The sequence below is a fragment of the Talpa europaea genome (assembly GCF_964194135.1).
Source record: "Talpa europaea genome assembly, chromosome: 3".
Lineage (NCBI taxonomy): Eukaryota > Metazoa > Chordata > Mammalia > Eulipotyphla > Talpidae > Talpa > Talpa europaea.
The window spans coordinates 146,701,599-146,724,592 of NC_140069.1; the positions used below are offsets into that span (position 1 = coordinate 146,701,599).

Genomic DNA, 22,994 nt, shown 5'->3' on the forward strand with positions numbered 1-22,994 from the left:
CCCAGACCCCAGCACCCTCCCTCCGCTGTGACCTTCTCTTGCACCCAGATGTTCCCCTCTAATTGTTTACTTGATGCTAGCGTCGAACTGCCCCTTGGACATCTCAAATCTGACTTCTTAAAAGTGGAACTTTTGATCACTCCACCAGCAAAATTTGTTCTCCCATTTACCTTTTAATTTACGCTAGAAAGCTTGCGTCCTATTCATTCTCTCTCTCCCCTCAGCCCCTTCCCTGCTCCCTAACTCCCTCTTTCCTTCCATCTCCTGCCTGCCTCACTGCCTGCCAGGTCCAGCTTATCGTGCATCTCCGTTTTGTTCTTGCTGTCAAATTTCTTCCAAACTCACCCCCACCTCATCTCACTGCCGCACCCTGGTCCTGGCCGCACCTCTGTCCCCGCTGAGCAGACCCACCTGCCCCCACTTCCCTCCCTCCTACCTGGCCTCATGTATCTGGCAGAGGGAGCTTTTGAGAACAGAATCCAGACCTTTGCTTCCCTGATCAGAGCCAGCCCCTGCTCAGCTGAGCCCTGCTCTCTTCTTGAACCCCGTCTGTTTCCTGAACCCACAGAATTCTTTCTCACCTCTGAACCTTTGCACCCTCTGTCCCCTCTGCCACGCCCCATCCCAGCCCCACCCTTGCTCCCCTCCAGCCTCATCCCACCTCTTTCCTCCTTCAGCCCCAGTTTACGTGGCCCGCTGGAGCCCAGCCCTATAAGCCCACGGGGGCCTCTCTGTCCCCTTCATACTGCCACTGTGCTCTTCAAATCACCCTTCCCACGGAGTCTTATTTAATGTCTTCCTTTTAAATTGTATCTGTTACATTGTCTGAAGGTCAGGCCCGGGCTGTTTTATTCACCAGAACAAGCCACGGCCTCAGGCCGCAGCCAGTGGGGGCCGATTCCCAAGGACACCTGCCCACCTGTTCTCAATGGTTAAACAAACAAACAAAAAAAACCCATCATAACCCCTTAATATCTTTAAATATCCAGTGTTCACATTTCCTCCAATTTTCTCTTAATTGCTTTACGTACATTTGTTTGAATTGGAGTCTAACAAAAGCCCACATACAGATTGGTTGATAGGTTTCTGATGTCTCTGAATTTATAGATTTCATCTTCGTCACTCTCTCTGTCTCATTACAGGTAATTTGTGGAAGAAATCAAGTCACAACCCTGTTGTGTTTTCCTGTAGTCTTACTAAGAGCCCTCATCCCGGTGGGCTAGAGGTTTTCTCTGAGTCCTGTTGGAACTGTTGGCCAGTCAGAGTTGACAGTTAGCTGGTGGGATGTTTTTGAGTCAGGAGACCCACAGTGTCCATTTGTCTTTCTGTTGTGATCTTAACAGCCATCCGTGACCATGCACAGCTCCATCTGTGGTTACAAAATCATGCCACTTTGACCTTACCATCATATGATCTTCAAATACTTGTTGCAGAGAGCAAAGCAGGCATCCGCTGAGAACCAGCCTCATGGGTGTCTCACCCTGAGGCTTCAGAAACAGGATCTTGGGGCTTCCAATCCTCTCGCTGCACGTGATTGCAGCATTCAGGGAATGCTTCTTAGGCAAATGGTGATGAATGAATGAAAGGGATCTTCAGCTTTTAGAAATGAAAGTGATTTACAGACTATTTCATCTGATACCACATTTTGACTTGAAGAAAATAAGGTCTTGAGATTTCAAGTGATTTGTTCAAATTCATAGTCAAGTATAGGTGGGAGAGTTAATGGAAGACCCAAGCCATCTGACCTTTAGGCGATTGTTTCTCTACCAGGTTTACTGCCTCTAAATGAGATTTTAACAGTTAACTGTATTATAATAGATTATTGAGTATAATTTATTTTTACCATTGTCTATTTCCATAATTTTTTAATTATTTATAATTATACAATAATTATTTTCATTATTCTTCTCTCCCTCCCTCCCTTCCTACCTTCTTTCTTGCTCTTTGTTACTTTCTCCCCCTCTCTCTTGTCTTTCTAACACATGTAATAGTGATATTTATGGGATTGTCATTTCCTTACTAGGAGTAGCAAATCAAACAAAGATTAAGTCAAGCCCCCAGGCCTGTAGACCTATTTAACAAGATCACACCATCCACTGAGGATGTACAATATTCTCGGTGCTCATTTCCAAGTCTTGGATGATTTTTCTTAGCACGGTTCAAAAATTAATAATAATAATAATAACTCAGAATATTTACTGTTTCATTGGCCCTAAGTGAAGGCGCTGGCACTTTAGACCACAGAGAATGACCATCACTTACAAGCGCAATCACCTTGGTGCTGCCAATGGACTGAACTGACAGAAAAAGATGACTTTAATAATCACTTTATTGTCTCCCTGCAAAGTACTGAAGAACTGATTTATTTTCTTGAACATTTTCCCAAAATGACTGGACCTTTTCAATCCCCAGCGCAGAGGTTTGTTAGTTTAGTGTTAGTGGGAAACAGTGACTTACCTTATCTCTGCAATAAACGCTCTTTGGGTTCCAGATGGCGAGTGACTGACCGGGCCCCATCACGTGGATTCTCCTGTCACCCCACATCCTTCATGAGGATAGCAGGAATTTATGGGCACTGGAAACCTGTAGCAATCTCTGTTACACCACAAGGTTCAAGAATGACAGAGACATTCCAGCTGCCTTCCATTTGATTCACACCTGTAGCTACAAAAAAATGTTACAAATGCAATATGAGAAATGCAAACCAGGGATAAGGGGGATTATGGAAAGGATGGACAGGGGTGCCTATCTAATCTGAAGGGGATGTGCTCCGGGGGTTGGGAAGTGCTGGTATTTTCTGGCAAAATGCGTCAACACTGAGACCTATTGAACTAAAAATCACCAGAGCAGCTGTGTTCCAGGCAGGGGAGTAGAATTTGTTGGGTTTAGAGGTGGTTGGTATTGTAGTACGCCTCAGTGAGAATCATTTAAAAGAAGTGAAATTGCCAAATACATTTGTAATCGTATTGAAATTAAAGCGAGAACATCATTTTAGCCCCTTTGAATGAATGTGTTAACTCCTCTATCTTGAGGGTTTTCTTCCCTAAAAAGTTGTTTCTAGCTAATTATCCTCACCAAGGAACTTAATCTGTCAGACTGTCTTGCTAATGTGCCTCCAAAGGGGGCTCCTTCGGTGAATAGAAACTGAGTTAATGGGGAAAATTAGATACTTAGAGGAGTTGATTATTTGGGAATTTTTTTCCAAGGTGATAAGTGTTACCAGTACCATCCAAAAACAAACAAACAAACAAAAAATCTTTGCTTAAGCTTTGCCCAGCTTGAAGAGGGGAGACGGGGTCACCAAGCCCCCAATGTGAAGTCCACTCTACCCAGGACCTCAGGGCCCCCCCAAGAGGTAAAACGTTGGGTTGGGCTTGATGTCCCCAGGACTTAGGGACAAGGGGATTTGAACGAGGGTCAGCGGGAAAGGAGGGCCTGTTTGCAGCAAATCAAATGGTCACTGTCAATTTTATGTTTTTGCCACATCAAAGCTTTTACAGATAGAAGCTTCAGAAAGAACGTCATTTCTCGGGTTACAACTAATATTAACAGAAAAGAGAACTCAGCAGCAAAAAGATGTAAGGCCCAAAGCTAGGGAATTTTAGCTAGTTCTCTGTGTTAAAGATTTGGTGTTGGTTATACGTGGGTTTATGATTTATGTACCAAACCTCATGACTTGCATTATTTTGACATTGCCTGAATATGGACAGGTGTGTTCCAGTTTAGATGTAATTACTTTTTTTGTGCGCCTCCTTCCACTAGCTCTTATATGAGTTAGAGGTGCTTGCCTGGACTGTGTGCCCAAAGGCTAGAGCAGTGGGGAGCAGAGAATCTGTAAACAGAAGCTCAGGATGCTCCTCCAAGCTAGGAGAGGCCCACACCCTTCACAGGATCACCTTATCCGGCCAAGTTAACCAGAAAGAAAAGAGGGACAGTTTTAAGGAGCTCAGCGTGCCTTAGACATAGTTTATGTTGCTCTTTTTGCAACCCAGTTAAATATCTTGTAAATTATTGCAAGAATAGTGCCAGAATACTATCATTTCAAATACCACTGTGGTTTTTTTCACCTGCAAAGACTCTCTAAATAGTTATTTTTTTTGAAGCTTAATATTGTCGAGCTGCCTGGAAAGATCAAAGACCCTCACAGACTCCATTTCAAAGTGTTATTTGGTGGGAATCATTGATAATGATAGAAGTTTGTTGGAAACTAGAGGAAGAAAGAGTTCAGGTAGAAGCACAGTGTTTCTTGAACTTCTGTGGACAGTGAGGCACTAACCCATTTAGGGGAGTCTCATTAATAAACAAAATTCATTTAAAAAGTTCTCTGACATTGGAGATTGTAGTCTACCAGGAAGGTGTTGGGGAAGCCGTCCAGAATAGATACCACAAGTAAGTAACTTACTTGCTATGTTGAGGCCAAATGAACTACGGGGAAGAATAGATGGTTGGAGCAAAGTGGGCTTAATGGGACAGGCAGGCGGACTCAGGGAACACGCCATTTGATCAGGACTGAGCAGAAGTAGGGGGTGAGGGGAGCAGGGAGGAATCCTTCTAGGCCAAAGAAAACTCCAAGGCAAAGACCACAGCCTGAGCACCTGGCTTGTTGGAGACACAGGTGGGTCCATGGGGGCCGCGGGGGGACCGATAGTCAGTGATTTTTTTTTAACCACTTATGTGCAAAATGATTTCAAATATGTTGAAATAATAGATGTGTTATCGAATTCCACAAGGCCACCCATCCATCCCTCTAAGATGACATGTAGCTAGTCTCCAGGTTTGAATTAGGATTAAATCTATTTGTGTTAGAAGCAGCAAGAGTCAGCGTGGCATCCCCTAGCTACATGGCATGGGAGACTCTGTCACCACAGCGATGAGCCCACGCAAACTGCATCTCTACTCAGTGAAGGAGAAAAAGGAAAAGGAAGATTACCCTGTCTAAGCATTGATATAAATGTGCTCAATAGCGCTAGCCATCTTGTCAAAAAATTTTAACATGCTTACAATGGAACAAAAGCATTAACAAATACCCTCCGTCCCAGAAAATAGCGAATGTTTTCCTAGAAAACAGACTCGCATGAGCTCCAAATTGTTCTTCAGGTGGTTGAGAATGAGCCACCATTATTTATACTTGTTCACAGTGCTCAATTTGTTATCCATCTTTGGGCTGGAATTGTGAGCATAAAAATAATCAACATTTTCCACCACCTGCAGTCATCTGTACTTTCAGCTCATATCCTCGGTGCTTCCTGCCGAGGCTCCATCTGCTTTACATACCTTATTTCTCTGCACGTGATTAGAGCTTCTTAGGCCACCTGAGCTGCATGCATTGCTGTGTGGGGGAGTGACTCAGAGGACTGCAGAGCCTTCCTGAGCGTGCAACGCCTTCTAACGTGGGGTCAGGCTGCAGAGATCCTGGTCCCGCTCACACAACATGGCCGTGGGGAGAAGATGTGACACCAAATTGCTCATCGTTTTAATGATGCCAGTGGGTTCATAATTGTTGATAAACCCTCCAAATAAAATGATCTATAAAATAGATGGTCTTTAAAGTTATCTACTTGGAAGACCAAAGATATTGTCAAAGAGATCCTCTTACAAATGACTAGAAAAAAAACCCTCCGTGTCACCAAACATTCCAGCAATTCTAACAGAAAGTTTCATACATATTTTGTAGAAATGAATTAATACTTTCAATAACCAGGAGTGGTAGGTGTTTGTTTTCTTTCACTTTTGTATCTACTGGTGTTGTTAGGGGGAAAGGATGTCCTAAAGCTAATTCCATACAGGCTTTGTGGACTCCACCCCCACCCTAGGCCAAAGCCAAAGACACTGGGAACTCCAAATCCCATCCCCACCCAAGGGAAGGTGGCTGGGACCTGAGGGTGGGGTTCAGCAGCCAAGTGAGTATAAAGACAGACACGTGGGCTTTGGGGGGGGTTCCCCCATTTTGGCTCCCCGCCAGCTCGCAGCGTCCAGCCAGCTCTGAGAGTGCCTTTGGGTTTTGGGTTGGCGGATCGGGTAGTGTAACAGGGTGGTCCCCACCCTCCCTTGGGTGGGGCAGGGAACCTCCCCCTTTCCTGGGGACCACCCTGTTACAGTAGGACGCATTAAAGACTTTATTTCCCTATTTTCTCCCTTTTCTCCAATAAACCTTTATTTTCTCCAATAAACCTTTTATGAACCTTTTGTGTGTGCCTGTAGTGGAGTGTTCATAAGTCCCTTTTAAGCGCGCGGGTGAGGACCCACCGCCAGGCAACCCGTTCAATATCGGGGCTGCCCTACAACAGCGTGGCAATGGTCTGTAACATTCTGTAGGTGTCAGGTGTCCACACATGCATGACCGCATCTTCTTACACTACGTGGTGCTCCTCCCAGGCCTGGCTTCCTTCAGCCAACGTGTTATCCATCTCTTTTACCCAATTTACCCTCCTTCCTTCCTGGTCCAGCCAGATCACTGCAACTTTGATCTTGTCTAAGGTCTGAGAGTTGGCTTTCGTTTATTCTGCTCACTTGTTTTGTTTCTTCATGTCCTGCTGTGAGTGACATGTCAGGGTTGGCCTCGCTCCATCTCTTATTTCAGTCGCAGGCTCTCTAGGCCCTTTTGTCTTGTCGCCAGTGGCAGGATTTCATGTTTTTAAATAGCTGAGCTGTGTGCCATGGTACCCTGGACCACATATGTTGGAAAATGGAGTGACATGGGCTTTTTTTCCGCCTCCCATCTGCCACCTGTAATCTTGCTTTCCTCCCAGGCTGCATTACCCACATGTGATATGGTGTTAATGCAAAAAGCACTGGAGAGGCTGTAATATGGACACTGGGCCCAAAAGCAAGGGATAAAGCAAGGGGCTCTCAGCTCTGGGCTCCTTACAGTGGAGTCTCTGAGACTGGGGAGCTCAGTGCTGCCTCCTTGCCTGCTAGTCTGTCCCTGGTTCAGCATTAAAGGCCAGTCAAATCTATCAAGGGCTCCAACATTCTCTTTTCATCTGCCTGAATCAACAGTGAACCTGCCCAGCCTGGGATGGTTGCACAACACCTTCTTTGTCTACTAATCCATCAATGGCATTTGGGTGTTTCCAACCCTTAGCTGTAGATTCGCCAGCCCTCCTTATTCTCAAGATGTAGTCTTAGCACCAGAGTTGCTGCTGGTCAAGCTAAAATGTAGAGTCAGGCAGGGGCCTCTCATCAGGACAAAAGTCATGGTCTGAGGCTATCTGCTGAAAACAGCAGGCAGACAATATGGCCAGATTAGCATAACTAGCTAGGCCACCTTGACAGGAAGTTAAGTGTAAACAGGAAGTAGGGATAGGATGTTTTGAGCCACAGCAACAATGGAGCCCCCCAGGCAACAGTCCCTATTCACTGGCTGCTAGCTTGTGCCGGATTATTATGCATCCCCAACACATCTCCACCATGCACATTCCTCCACACATTCCTCCGCAGACTTGCCCACCTTCCCTGGATCTGATACCAAATAAATGTGAGACTGGCCAGGGAAGGGGCTGCATCTCCGTAGGTGTGAGCCCCTGTAGGTCTCTCTCTTTCCCTTCTTGGACTTTGAGTTGTCTTTCCTCCATCCCATGCTGCTCCCAATGCTGCTGCCTTGGAGGCGACACTTAGCTACTGTGGATCATGCTCTGAGGAACCTGAGGGAGCACATGTCTCATCAGATAAATACCCAGCAGTTGGCATAACTGGATCATATGGTATTTCTATTAATTTTCTGGGTAATCGCCATCCCCCTAACCCTTGTTTCTTGTTTCAAGGATGACAGGCATTGTAACAGGTGTGAGGAGATATCACATTGGTGTTTTGATTTGCATCTCCCTAACAGTATTTTGTGACTTACTCAACAAAGCTCACACTTTGTGCAAAATAACCAGTATTTCTTACATTGAATCTGAATGTTCAGTTTACCTTAAATCAAGTAATATTGTTCCTTTCAGTAAGAAATAAAACATCAAATAAAAAGTTAAAACACTTACCTATTTAATTCTATTCCCCAATTCCAAAATTTAGAATATTCTATTGATGTTTTATGTTCATAAACTTTATAATAATGTCCTTCCTGCTTGCACTTTCCACTCAATATTCTCATTTGGAAATTAATTCATTTAATATGTATACCACTAGTTGATTCATTTTCTAACTTTTTATAGTATTCCACTGTGTGACCATACTTCAATTTACTTTTCACTCTATTTTGATGAGTTTTTTTATTTCCCTTAGCAAGCAATAAATACATCTTCTTGTACAAATGTTCAAAAATTCCTCTAGGATATATAACAATGGCTGTTATTGATAATCTTATCAATAATAGTTATAGTATATGAAAATATTATTATGCTCATCTTAACTTTTACTGGTTATTGCCAAATTATTCTCTTAGTTGCTAGAAGCATATTGTGAAAGGTCTAGATATTTAAATCCTCAAGATACACCCAAATGTCTAAATGCCAATCTGAGAAACATGAAGTAAAAATCTCACTACACTGCATTTCCCTGTTACAAGGAAGATGAACATCTCCATGTCAATTACTGGCTCATACCCCTTGACCATTTTTCCTTTATGTTATCTGCCTTTCTGTTACTGTTTGTACTTTTTAATGTATCTGAATACTACTCTTTGTCAGATCTATGCCTTCCAATTATCTCTTCTACTCTGTGACTTAGTTTTAATGTGGTTTATAGTGTCTTTGTTATAGGACAGGGAGAGGGGCAGCCCAATTTCCCCATGGGGCTGACTAACCATGGATGGCTCTGTCCTAAATCTTCGTGGTCGCCAAATCTGTTATAGGACAGGGAGAGGGGCAGCCCAAACCCCGCAAACCTGCCTATTCTAAATGGGTTCTGCCATCCGCCACATCAACACAAAACATATGAGACTTTAATGGGAAGAAACTTTAATAAAACTAAAAAACAATACAGGTAAGGCAAAGAACCTAGTTTCTAAATGAAGCACCCAAAGTTACCTGTCCCCTCGTGGGTAAAAGTCCATCCAAATGGGATTGGCCCAGAGCAAGGCCCCAAAGCCTGCAACAAGTCTAAAGCATCTTCCAGTGGGGACCCACAGAAGAGGGCCAGAAACAACCAGACAAGCCCGGAAGGAAAAGAGCAAAATCAACATCAAGATAAAAGCTGCCATTGTCACCTCCCCACGGGTCTCACCCACATCTGTGTCACCCAGTCCACGACCAAAAGACAAGCGCAGTTTCTTCACGTGTCTCTAGGCTCCATCCTGCTTCCTTCCTCAGTCTCTTCTTCAGCTTCTCCTCTTCCTGCTCAGCTCCACCCTCCCTTGGGTGGGGCAAGGAACCTCCCCCTTTCCTGGGGACCACCCTGTTACATCTTGAAGAAGAGAGTTTAATTTTAACAAAATAATATATATTCATCATTTCCTAAAAATGTGTTCATTTTATACCTTGTTTAAGAAATAACAGAAATGTTATTTTGTTAAAGTATAGATCTGTTCTATCATGTGATTTTCAGACTATCTCTGGATAACACAGAAAGGAGTCAGAAAACAGCCATATCCATGATTAAGAACCTGTACTTTGGAGAGGACTCATTCTTTGCATAGTTTCACTGGTCATTTCTTGCCTTTATCAGCACTTAGTCATATCTCCAGACCTAGAAGGAATTAGATCTCAAGAAATGAGTTCTCTGCCAGAGAATTACAGGTAGCATAGAATATGGGATCACCTGTATAGGTAGTAAGAGGAACCTTCCAGAAGTACTTATGTCAAGATATCTAAGCCAGTAGTTCGGCAGAACCTGTTTTTGTTAAAAGAGGACGTATTTCCACAGTGTGTTTCCGATGAGCCCCAGTATTTTACATCATCATCATCAAGCCAGCTATATTTAAAACAACATACAAGCAATGTGACAATTTCTAAATATGTGATTGCACAGTGAGAAACGATACTAAGGTCGCCTGCCTGGCTTGCTTAGTTGGTGCAGCATGAATCAGATGCTAAACTCTAGGGCATTTTCATAACACACTAATCCAAAGAGTATTTAAAATATACTAGGTTATCAATGACTTCCTCATGAAAATGGAGCAGTGGCAAAAATTTAGATTTTTGTCATACACAGAAGTATCTCTTTGTACTACACAATATCTGATAATATATTTAGATTTACTATGAATATGGGAATAAGATTCTTAATTTTTCCACTTAGGATACTAGCAAATGAAAATCTATACAGCTTAATAACCATTCTTCTAGATGCTAGATACCTGCAAATTGGTAATATCCATTTGTCACTTAAGATTTAATGGTTCCAAAGGAGCCATTGCAATGCGTAATATGTGAGCATTAAAAAAGGATTTGCAAGATGCATCAACAGTAATTGTTTTATGCCATCAAAATAGAGTTTACATATTACCTTTTATAATGCCATGATGCTTTAAAAAGTTTTAAATCTTTATAAATATGTACATATATTTTCTAAACCTTTCTGAAGCATAATTTTATTGAACAGTACTATATAAGAGGATAAGTTCAAGCGTGTATACTAATTTTCTGCTCCAACCTCCTGGTGCCAAAGGCTTCCCCTCTCATTGTACGTCACACCTGCCCACCCCAGTTCTTCCCTGCCTTCTTCTGCTATTCTCCTCAGTCACTGGCCTCCTTCCTGACAATATCAGGAATATTCCAGAATTAGAACATTTACATTTGCATTCCATCTGTCTGGAACACGTCTCCCCCTCTCTCATATGGCTTGCTACAAAATGACCTTATTTATTCAAATACCACTTGCTCAGTAAGGGCTGTGCTGTTTCTTCCGTGCTTAAAAATGTACTTTCCATGCATGCATTGTCCTCTTCCCATCCCTGATTTAGTTCTTCTTCTGGCCATTATCACTTGCTAGTTATATACATTATTTTAATATTATATAGAGGATATAATAAGGCAAGCTGCCCAAATGTATGAATGCTGTTTTCACTGCAGTTTCCCTAGAGAGTGGGGTTTGAGGGAGCAGTCCTGAAGCTGAGGACACCAAATGGGCTTGTACTCCATTCTTGCCTTCGGCAAGGAAATAATTCAAAGTTTAGATCAAAGATACAGAAAAGCAAGAGATTTATTGATTGGTAGGTAGAACAGGAAAGCTCTCTGAGCAAAGAGGAATCCCAAATGGGTGGCCCAATGAGGTGACAAGAGGACAGGAAAGCTGTCCAAGTGGAGGGGGGTCCTGAGTGGGAGCTGCTGAGGTGGTGAGAAGCAGGTGCTTAGATGGGTACAGTAGGCAGAGTGGGTGTTGGGTTGTTGGGTGTCTCTGTTGTGTCTCTTGCTGATTGGCTAGGCCTACAGGGTTCTACTAGGCTACCTCGGTCCACTGAGCTTGTGGGGTATCCTAGGCTGCCCAGACCCACTGAGTTTGCCCACATTCCTTGAACTACCTTCCCAGAACTAGCCTTGGTCTGTTGCTCTGGCACTGAGTTATTGTGTTGGTGTCTGAACTCTCCAATCAGACTGATAAATGGACCTAGAGCTTGGGGGAGGGCAGGGAAGGAAGGGTGCCCTCCTGGTTCCAACCAAGTGTTTCTCAGTCAGGCTGATAATTGGACTTAGGGGTTTGGGACATTCTACACTTGACTGCTCTACCCCTTCCTGGCTTCCTTCTTCACTCGCGTGGAGATCCGTATCTGCTGGACAGTAGATACTCAGTTATATTTGTGGGATGAATGAGTGGCTAGAAAACAGATCTGAAAATAGAGTGCACGGGGGGTTGATATCAAAGGTAGTGAAATGGATGGAAGTAGAATTTAGGGTAAGAAATCACTACAACCAAAATGTGAGAGACTTATCAGTACTAACAAATTGGTTAATGTTTTCAAATTCTTGAAAGAGATCCTCAGTGCATGATGATCATTTAGTTTCCCTTGCTTACATCAATCTTTGCCTCTATGAACAAACATTATTGTGTGCATATTAAAATGGGGTTTTTATCTTTTTTTTAAAGATTTATTTACTTATGCATACAAGAACTGGGGTACTGGCCAGAGATGCGGTGGGTGAGAGGATTCACCAGAGACAGAGTGGGGAACAGAACAGGCAGATTGACTGAAATACACTGTTGAGGGGAGCAGCGGAGAGACAGGAGAGGTCTGCTGCTCCATGTGGGTCAGCTCCCGGCCACGTATAGTGGCTGAGGACATCTTCCTAGTGTGCGTCTTAACACCTTGCGCCACCAGGGAGGCCCCAAAACGGGATTTTGATCTTTTAAAGAACCACATTAAGATGTTATTCTATATGAGTTAAAGAAAGTTCTCGAATACTGCTACAGGGTAAATTTCTTCATTAGGATTCATACCAAAAAAAAAAAAAAAAAAAAGAAAGCAAAAGTGAGTAGTGTCAAATATTTGAGAATTCTATGCCAGAGGCTGATTTAACAGAAAAGAGATCAAATTACCCTGATTTAATTAATGGATCTTTAATTAGGTGAGGCAGATTTGCAGGTCTGGCTATAAATGACAATCAGAGTGCTGTCAGACTCATGTCAGAAAAGTGACAGAATCACTAAAATAGATCGTAAATACTTTGCCATATCAAAAGAGCTAACGGAAGTCAGTTTTGATCAGACCACAGGTAAAACTAGAAAAATAATTGTCCCATAGACAATATATTCATGTGGGGCACCAGACGTTAGGAGGGGTGAGCTTCAGAGGGTGCTGGCCGGCGCCTGGAGGGCACCTCAGAGCTGGAGGAGGCCCGTGGGCGCCCCCAGCCTCAGGAGGGCCTGTTGGCACTAACCCCGTAACTCCCAGCGGTTCCTGGGATGCGTTTGTGTTTTGGGGATTGTGGCGGCAGAAGGTTACAGTGCAGGATCTCTGTGATCTGAGCAGACAGTATAAGGAGGAGTCCTCGGTGGCTTTTCAGGCTTTTATTGGGATTTACCAGGCACACGGCAGGCAGGGGTCCCAGGGGCCCGGGGGGCTGGCAGGCCTTCCAGCCCCCAGTAAGTCTTCACTCTGTCTGGGCTCTCCAGCCTTCTCTGGTGGTCTCTGCTTCTCTGCTCCTACTGGCATCCCAGTGACGCTGCCCAGGTGTACCCACTTACGCATGCCCACACCCCCCTCCAGGTGCCCACCGTCAGGCATGCCTTCGGGCCTGCAAATCCATCATCCATCCTGATGGCGGGAGGGCAGAAAAGCCTCATACTTTTTCACCTCACCCTTCAGGGGTGCATTCTTCTGTCACTGTTTTTGAAGGTGCCCTGTGCCCGTGATACCGTGTCGGGGACAACCTCTGCCTTCCGTCCTCCTACCTACCGTGGGAGGCAGACAAAGAAGGGCTGGAAAGAGGCACCGAGTCCGCTAGGGAGGAGCGCTGCGGGCAAATTGAAGTGGGTCGGAGAGGGCGCGCAGCTGCAGTGGGAGGGTGGGGAATGGACACAGGGCAGGTTTTCTGATCCCATGCAGACCGGGTGAAGAAGGAGTCAGAATCCTCAGTGGTTTTTGCAGGTCTTTTATTTGGATTTACCCGGTACACGGCAGGCAGGGGTGCTGGGGGGCCGGGAAGGCTGGCAGGCCTCCCAGCCCCCAGCAAGTCTTCACTCTATCTGGGCTCTCCGGCCTTCTCTTTCAGCTTCTTTCTCTGCTTCTACTGCTGCTGGTGTCCCCGTGACGCCGCCCTTAAAAGCCCAGTCTCAGCCCAGGTGAATCCCATCTACCTATGCCCACACCCTAGTCCAGGTGCCGCCATCAGGCATGCATTAAGGACAAGGATCCATCATCTATCCTGATGGAAGGGCAGAAAAGCCTGACATTTTTCCTTACCCTACACCTAGCATCTTCCAAATTTGAACTTTTTTTTAATTTTTAATGAATTCATGGAATTAAATACACTTGGTGCATTTGCCTCCATGGCAGGCAGTTCTAATCGATGTTGACATTGTCCTTCTTTGACCCCGAGGGTTTTTGAGCTGACCCGGGTCTCCAGAGCTCAGCTGCTTCCAGGGAGGCAACCTGTGTCTCATCCCACGGCTGTCCTGGAATCAGCCATTTCTCGGGGAGCTCGGTTTCCCGGCATTGTGGAGATGGGGTTGGGGGATGGCTGGGCTGGACACTGGCCCTGGTGTGGGGGCCTCTCGGGACGGTGTCTGCATCACACAGGACGACACTGTCGCACATTCATGGTGCTGCTTCCAATTCCAGTCCAGGAAACAGGATTTTCACTGAACCTCATTGTAGGGTAAGGTAAGAAAGCATCAGGCTTTTCTGCCCTCCCGCCATTAGGATGGATGATGGATCTGCGGTCCTGAATGCCTGCCTGATGGCGGCACCTGGAGTGCGGCGTGGCCATGCGTAAGTGGGTGCACCTGGGCTTGTAAGGGCGGCATCACGGGGACGCCAGCAAGTTACAGCAGAAGCAGAAGAGAGAGAAACAGAGGCCACGAAAGAACGCCAGGGAGCCCAGAGAGAGTGAAGACTTGCTGGGGGCTGGGAGGCCTGCCAGCCTCGTGCCCCCCACCCAACACTCCTGCCTGCCAGTACCAATAAAAGCCTGCAAAAGCCACCGAGGGCTCCGGGACTCTCTCCTTTCCCCGTCTGCTGCAATCACAGAGAACCTGCGCTGGCCCTCCCCGCCGCTGCACTCGGCAGTCTAGAACGGCTTTGCTCCTCACACACTGAAGTTTCAGGGGCCAGAATGATGACTCCCCTGCATTATTCCACGCACGCAGGGCGTTTCCATAACAGAGAATGCGGGTCCCATTTGACCTGACAGGTGAGGAGGAACATGCAGACCCTGGTTAGGTCCAGGCAGCTCATTCAGAGGTGTCTAGAGGAGAGGGTGGCATCCAGGAGGGAGCACACTCCTCCGCTGGGTGGGCTTGGAGGCGCGGGGTGCAGGAGGGGAAGCGGGGCTCTCCCTCACTGCTGTGGGCCTTAGCGCACCCACCAGGTACACGGGCTGCTTGTTTCTGTTTTTCAGAGGTCTCTTGATTTGTTTTTATGACAGAATCTTCTTTGTGAGCAAAGGGGGTTCCTTAGGGAGGGCCTCCCTGGTGGCACAAGGGGTTGAGGCTCAGCATTGTGAAGCTATCCTCAGCCTCTGCAGCATGAGTTCCATCCCCAGCCAGGGAGCTACCCACATGGCACAGCAGACCTCTCCTGACTCCCCGCTGCTCCCCTCAGCAGTGGATTTCAGTCAGTCTGCCTTTTGTGCTCCCCACTCTCTCTCTGGTGAATCCTCTCATCCCATGCACCTCTGGCTTGCACCCCAGCTCTTGTATGCATAAAAATAAATCTTTTTAAAAAGAGGGGTGTAGGGTAAGGTAAAAAGTATCAGGCTTTTCTGCCCTCCTGCCATTAGAATAGATGAGGGAACCCCGTGGTCCTGAATGCAGGCCTGATGGCGGCACCTGGAGTGGGTACACCTGGACTGAGAGACTGAGTTTATCAGGGTGGCGTCGCGGGGACGCCAGCAGAAGCCAAGAATGAACAGAAGCCGAGAGAAGAAGAGAAGCAGAGAGAAGGCCAGAGAGCCTAGATAGAGTGAGGATTTGCTGGGGGCAGGGGGGCCTGCCAGCCTCCAGGCTCCCCGGCACCCCTGCCTGCCATGTGCCTGGTAAATCTAAATAAAAGACCTGCACAAGCCACTGAGGACTCTGACTCCTCCTTTACCCCGTCTGCTGGATCAGAAAACCTGCCCTGTGGCCCATTCCTGCCCTCACAAGGGGTTCCATAGGGAGCGCTGCTGAATTCTGGGCATACCCGTTCTCTGGAAAAGCCCCTTCCTGGCAGAGCTCCTGTCTCTGACCTGGAGGCAGCGTCTGCGCACAGGTGTTCCCCACAGAGGGCAAGGTGTGGGCCCTCGTGTCTCACGACTGTGTCCTTTCTCCCCCACAGAGGACAAGGTGTGGACCATCGTGTTCCACGACCTGCACACGCAGACGACGGTGGTGGGCTACCAGCCCGAGAAGTACTCGGTGACGCAGCTCGCCTACAGCGCCTCCATGGAGCAGATCAGCGCCATCACCAGCAGCGCCGAGTACTGCGAGCAGTTCGTCTCCTACTTCTGCAAGATGTCGCGGCTGCTGAACACCCCAGGTAGGGGGGCATGGCCTTGGGGGACTCCGTGGGTGCAGGGGGCGAGGCGCTGGGCCGCAGGTGCGCCGGGTTATCTGGAGTCTTGTCTTCAAAGTGTGGGCAGCTGTGAAAATGCAAAAAGGAATCACTTGGTTTGTTTTCTGGGGGTGGAAGCTAAGAAAGGATGATTTTTAAAAAATCGCATTGTTTCAAACTTGGATTTTTCAGGGGTGTGTGTGTGTGTGTGTTTCTGGTGCTTGATTGTAAGTCATTGCTTTGGGCACACGTTGATCACAACCGCTTGTGAACTTTAAATTCCAGTTGTTCAGTTGTCTGTAATGTGAAGATGAAAGCGTTCGAAAGGTCGCGTTCGAAAGGCAAGAGTGGTAGAATTTAGAGCTCTTTGTTGTCTGTAGTCATTTAACAATATGTTTGTCTCGGGAAGTTGAACCTAAACTTTTTTCGTGTCTTTTGGCCATGCTTCAGCTGCGTGTATGTGTTAGAGGTATAGAAAATATTTCCCAAAGGATAGCCTGGAAATATCTTTACCACAGACCCATATGGCAGTGAATTAAAAATACTGACACAAAACTCAATCCCTCCGTCTACAGTAGAACGTGGTGGCATGTTGCGTCGCTGTGAGTGGTGGGAGGAGCTGGCAGTGCAGTCAACGGGTGCCATTTTGTAACCCCTTAGACACACAGCAGGGGAGGACAGTCTCCACCCTGCTGTGCCTGATGGGGGCCAACTAGACGGAGCAAGGTGGATGTGAAAATAGAGATGGATGGAGGGAGACACGAGAGATACTTGGAGAAGAGACACATGGGTGTGAGGAGTAAGGCGGCTCCTCTGTGCTTGGCAGAGACCGTGGCAGCCGTTATCTTGGCCTCATGCTGGATTGCATGGTCCATCTTGACTTGCCCATCTCTCCCAGACTTGCCTGACCTCTTTCCTGCGGTTCCTAGCAAGAAAGTCTAAGGAAGGTACCTTAGACCCTTAGTGGCCCCACTTGGGCCACACCCATCTAACTGGGCATTTGCCCGCAAAGTAATGAGTAATTTTCGGAGTTTTCTCAGGAGTCCCGTATTTGATAACCTCTCTTCTGTCTGTGCGCACCATTACAGATCTTTCACGGGAAGAGTCTGCTTTCTTGGCCCCTGGGGATGAACCCTTTTAGAATGTGTAAAATGGGGTTTCCCCTTAATAGTCTGGGGTCTGTAAGGGGCAGGAGGACAAGGAGCAGGATCTCTATGATCCGAGCAGATGGGGTAAGGAGAAGTGCTGGAGCCCTCGGTGGCTTTTCAGGCTTTTATTGGGATTTTACTGGGTACACAGCAGGCAGGGGTGCCGGGGGGGGGGGGCAGGAGGCTGACAGGCCTCTCCCTCCCAGCCCCCAGCAAGTCTTCACTCTTTCTGGGCTCTCCAGTGTTCTCTGGTGGTCTCTGCCTCTCTTTCGATCTCTCTTTCACTCTTGTTCTTTCTGCTTCTCCTGGCATCCCCATGACGCCACCTTTGTAAGCCCAGTCTCAGCCCAGGTGAATCCCATCTACATAGGCCCACACCCTCCTCCAGGTGCCCGCATTCAGGACCGCAAGGATCCATCATCTATCCTGATGGCGTAAGGGCAGAAAAGCCTGATATCATTTACTTACCCTACAGGGTCCCTGGTACCCCTCAGTCACATAGTTACAGAAATAAAGTTGTGCTTTAGTCAGACACCAAAGATCCACACTTTGTAGCTGTGCCCCTCCCCAGGGTTGCGACTTTGGGGTAGGAGGAGGTCACTGAGCTCTTTGTTCTCAGTGTCCAGTGACTTTTTCAGTCATATAGGAGCCATAATGCTGTTTCAAGGTGATTGTGAGAATTTAATGAGGTAATATATTAGATGCTTGTGACAGGGTTTGATACACTTAAGGATTCAGTAAATAACAAGTAGTGTGTTGACTTGTTTTTTATATTAAGCATAAGCAACTTTGGAAGTGACATTATGTCAGAGACCCAGTGAACCGTTGATGCCCCAAATCAGTGTTGAATTGGAACCAGGGTTGCAGGGAGTGGCTTATAGAGAAGAGTCCAAAGCAGAACAGTAGACAAGGTTTTGAAGACAAGAATGCTTTCTATGTGCAAAGTCTGATGCTGAAATTAGAGACAAGTTTAACCTATGGACTCTGAGAAAACAAAATCTGCAAATTATGAAAACTTCTGGTTCTAACAATTAGTGCTTCTGTTGGGAGAAAGAAGCCACTTGATTGCAGCTGGGGTGTTGAAGTGAAGCTTCATTAAGGGAGGCAGAAAAACAATCGAGTTTGGTGAAAGAAAATCTAGAAGACAGAATCTGAGAAGTATTGAGAACCCGTTTATGGTAAGAAGTAGTTTAATTAGCAAAAGCAGGATTCATGAAGAAGTACAGTAAGAAATGAACTTGGAAGGTGAAAGTAGGAGAAACTGGAGGGAACTAAATGTTTTGTCACAGAGCTGCAGCTTCTCCTGAAGCCCAGAGCTTCCCAGGCCCTAGCAGGGTTCGAATGGCCTGGGAAAGTAATAATTCACAAACTACTGGACCCCACTCCTGAGTTTCTTCGTATGCCTGAGGTGGGGCTTGAGAATTTGCATGTTTGATGATTGCTTTGGATTGAATTGTGTTCTTCAAAATTCAGACGTTGAGATCCTGACCTTCTATACTCGACCTGTATTTGAGATAGTGCTTTCAGGAGGTAATTTAGGTTAGGTGAGGACATAAGGCCAGGTATCTTACCTGATCGGCTTTATGAGGAAAAAAGTGGAAAGAACTCTTCTGCTCTTCACTATGTGGAGACTCTGAGGGGACAGCTGCCTGCTGGCCATGCAGAGAAATCTCACCAGGAGCCAAATCTGCCGCCATCTTGGTCATGGACTTGCAGCCTTTCGGCCTGTGCCTGTGAGAACACAAGTGTCTGTTCCTTCGGCTGCCTGCCTGTGGTGTTTTGTTATGGCTGCCTGAGCTCACCTACACAGTGAGTTCCCAGGGGCGCACTGGGCTGGAAACCACCCTGAGAATCACTGCTGTGGGCAGTAGGAAGTATTTATGGCCCTGTGGTCCAAGCGGCCTTTTTATTTGCATTCACTTACCATCACCTTTTCTCCCAGATCCTGTTCCAGTGCTAAGCAAAACCAAGAAGGATTATAGAAAATTAAATCAATTCATAGTCCTGTTGACTTGTCTACACAGTTTCCAGAGCAGTGTTTGACGTCAAAGCTCATTCCAAGATTTCAGTCCATTAGTCTCCAGTGCTGGGGTAGGGTTGGGGATGGAGACAAATTGCTTTTCTGGAAAATAATATGGAATCATCAGGCTTATTTTCTTTATTTTGTTCCATTCTTCTATTAAACTCACAAGTCAATATTCACTTTTAAAATTTCGCTCTGGTTGTTAAAAACATGCTAGACTTCTAACTAATTTCAACACATAGTCTGGCCATCAGGAGAAATTGGTTAGGGGAAGAGAAACTCTTGGCCTTTGGTGCCCCAGGTCTTGCTGTTTACTTCTTTGTCTTCTCTTGTTGATTCCCTCTGTCTCCCCCAACCCCAGAAGCCTCACACCCTTTACCCTCCTCTCAAAACACAGGAAAAACAGATGAATATTACTTAGTATTAAAAATAACTGTTGCCATTTGCAATAACACGGATGGAACTGGAGGGCATGACGCTAATAGAAATAAGTCAGAAGCAAGAAAAATACTTGATGGAGTCACTCATACCATATGGAAGTATAGAAAAACAAAACAAAGGGTCACACAAAGCCAAACCAATAACAAACCCTAGAAATCAAACTATAGAACTGAGACTTCCGGTGGGCAGGAGAGGGTTGCAGGGGAAGAGGCCCCTGTGGACTGAGGTGGAGGACATGGATGCCTTGGTGGTCTGTGTGGTGGCAACACCCAAGGGTGCAGCCCTCTTCCTCTAAATCATCAACAGTGTCATAAACCAATGTCCCTGCACATCCCACCTGTCCGTAGTAGGCGTTTTGCTCATTTGAATGAAGTGAAAAGTATGTAATTGTAAAATTTGCCTCATCCAACCTTCATGTTTAAACAGGCTGCTTGTCAGAACACGACTCCATGGCCTTGGCCCCAGAACCCTGATCTGTTAGAACTTGCTGGGAGCCAGGGATGTGGCTCTGAACGGACAGTCATGGGTGACTTTGTGTACCACATACTGACTTCACGTGTGGCATGAAGGTCTCTCAGGTTAGACTTGAAGAGACCAGTCCTTGTCGAAGGAGGACATGAAAGGGATACGAGGACTTATCTGGCCAATGGAAATAAGACTATATACAGAATCACCCACACCCTCGGCTAACATAAGCTGTGTGATAGTAGTCATTTTTAACGCTTTTCATAGACTAGTCTCTAAATAGCGTAATATAATTGGGAGTGTCATTTTTCACATTCCCAGTGTGTTTCTCGCAGGCTAACTAGTCTATAGAGTGGCTGAGGCTGGCCAAGGAGTGTTTGCTCTAGCAAGTCTCCCTGCGTTACTGTTCTGTATCTGTCCAAATAAGAAAGAACACAATTGAATAAAAATCTTTATTTGCTGCTTTAAGGAGCTAATGTTTTCTGTAATTGGTTTTGGGTTTTGTTTTTGTTTTTTTTGTTTTTTTTTCCTCCTTGCTGGCAACATTCAATTTGAAATATCCATTTACTCCTTCTTAACTAAGACAGAATTATATTGGAACTTCTGTGGTAGTACTTGTGACATCTGTTTGAATACAAAGTATATCCATTATAGTCATGGCAATTAAAATGAATATCAAATGAGTTTATAACAGCTATGCACTTAAAATGTTATTCTTTATTTTAAGAGCTTCACCCTCAAGAGTTCATTTGGGGCAATGTAGTTTCTGATGATATTATGATAAGACACTGACTGCATGCATATCGCCCTCGTTTTATTTTGATAAATGTTTGGTTGGGCCATACTCCTAGCTAAAAAGATGTAGAACTACTCATTTTGGTTGCTCACAACTTTTAAAAGGATTATAATATATAGCCAGCAACATCGTTACTTCTTTTTAATTACTACATAATTTAAAAAATGAAATCCACTTGAAAGATTTTGTCATTCTTCATGACTGTATCTGTTCTTGCAACATACTTATTCATTCAGTTAACCTTAATCAACTTTATAAAAGACATCGAAATAAGACAAATAAAATTGATATATCACGGAAGAGCCTGTTTGTAGTGATGAAGTATACCAATTTGAGAATGAACAAATTCATTCTATCCCAACAGAAAAAAAAATTAATGTCAACCCCAGACTAAATAGATGTTAACGTATTTTCTATTTATATTCTGAGAACTGCAAAGGTACTAAAAGCTAAACTTCTGTAAGGCAAACATTGTCCAACAATGAGAGCTACTTCTGAAATCAGTCCTTAAGAATATGGAATTGATAAATCAGACACTAAGAAAAAGTTTCTTCAGACCCCACTTGAGTAAAATCTTCACAATCCTAATATTTTTGGAAATGGCCACCATTTTCTATATTTAGACAAAACCTATTACCCTGCTCTGAAAATGCTTATTTGTGTACCTTCAAGACACTGTAGTAGCATGTTTCAAAGTCATTATGCTTTCTAATTAAAAATTGGGGACTAACGTATTCCCTGCATACATAGATTTATTTAATTGTAGAGATATAAAATTTATATGTTTCCTACTTTTCTGACTATATTTACTGTTGCTTCTGTTGGTTTCCAGGGTTTCATTTCTTTTAATTTCTCTGTGTAGTCTAGTGCTCATAAGTCATTGCTTTATTGCTTTTTTTGTTGCAAGAAGTAATATAAATTATCCATCCTTTTGGGTAGTTTACTATCACATTTTGTATCTATTGAAAAGGAGTTATGTTCACAATTTTTGCCTTTAAAGTAAGCCATGTAAAATCCAATATACTTTGATGATACTAAACTGTGATTTAATGGCATCCCAAAGACAAGAAACCATGACTCTGGCATTATAACTTATAACAGAATTTTAGAAAAAAATTGTTAACTTTGGTGAAGTGTCTAAGAAAGTGAATTTTGCAAGGTGAGATATTTGAATCAACAGGAGTTGTGATTTCTTTTATGTGGAGGGTAAAGGAGAAAGAAACTTCAAGGGTGATTCAAGTTTCTGACTTGAAAAGCTGGGGAATCTTGATCCCCCTTAAACATGGTTACTAAAGAAAAGTTGAGGATTCATTCCGTGGTCTCTCAATGTTAATATGCAGACAGTGACTGTAGGAACAGAGGATTCCATCCCTGTCAGTGAAGACCTGTAGTGTAAAATAGACACAAAAGGTTATTAATTAAAATTTGGCTTCCCTGAAATTCCCTTCAAAGGGCCCAACAACTAGACTGATGTATCTCAATTAAGGAACAAGATTTCTTTCTTTGTCTTGCAAAGCGTCCATGAGTGGCCCCAGCTTCTGGGGATACTTTGTTTCAGGGGCATTTGCCCAGCTGCTGAGGCAAAGGACTCACCAGCTAAAAGTCAAGCTCTGGCCATTCCAGGTGCCTGCCTGGAAGAGACGCCCACACCTGCTCAGATTGTGTGCACCAGAGCAAGTCACCTGCTTGACTTTGCCTAACTTTAGGGGCAGGGAAAATGCCACCCTGCCTCATACCCAGAGGTGAAGCTAAGTGGATGCCCTGAGCTGCTGTAAGACTGCCATTGGATGACTCAGGAGGAGGTAGGAGCAAGAAAGCGCAGTGGAGAAAACACTAATTGGAGCCATCAGTTGAAAGACAGGATGCAGGTAACTAAAGGAACTCAAAAGTAGGACCAAGCAGCAGAGAGAAAGCAGGAAAGGCTAGTCATGGGGAAAGCTACGGAAATCAGCGTTCACAAATCAATGAACGATTAAAAAAAAAGAAAAACAAGAACACTGAGATGTGGCCCTGGTGGCATATCCGCGAGAGGAGCCTGCCCGCCTGGTGGGC

General features: G+C 45.1%; 1 protein-coding gene across 1 annotated transcript in view; it reads left to right on the forward strand.

Moving 5' to 3' along the window:
• Positions 1–22,994, forward strand: part of CNTNAP2 (contactin associated protein 2) — a gene marked incomplete at both ends in the record, with an annotated part of 1,573,870 nt that overhangs the window by 1,074,007 nt on the left and 476,869 nt on the right. Inside the window, one exon of the mRNA XM_084230860.1 lies at positions 15,854–16,054. Within this exon, the coding sequence (XP_084086986.1) occupies positions 15,854–16,054 (201 nt within the window). The remainder of the gene's footprint in view (positions 1–15,853; positions 16,055–22,994) is intronic.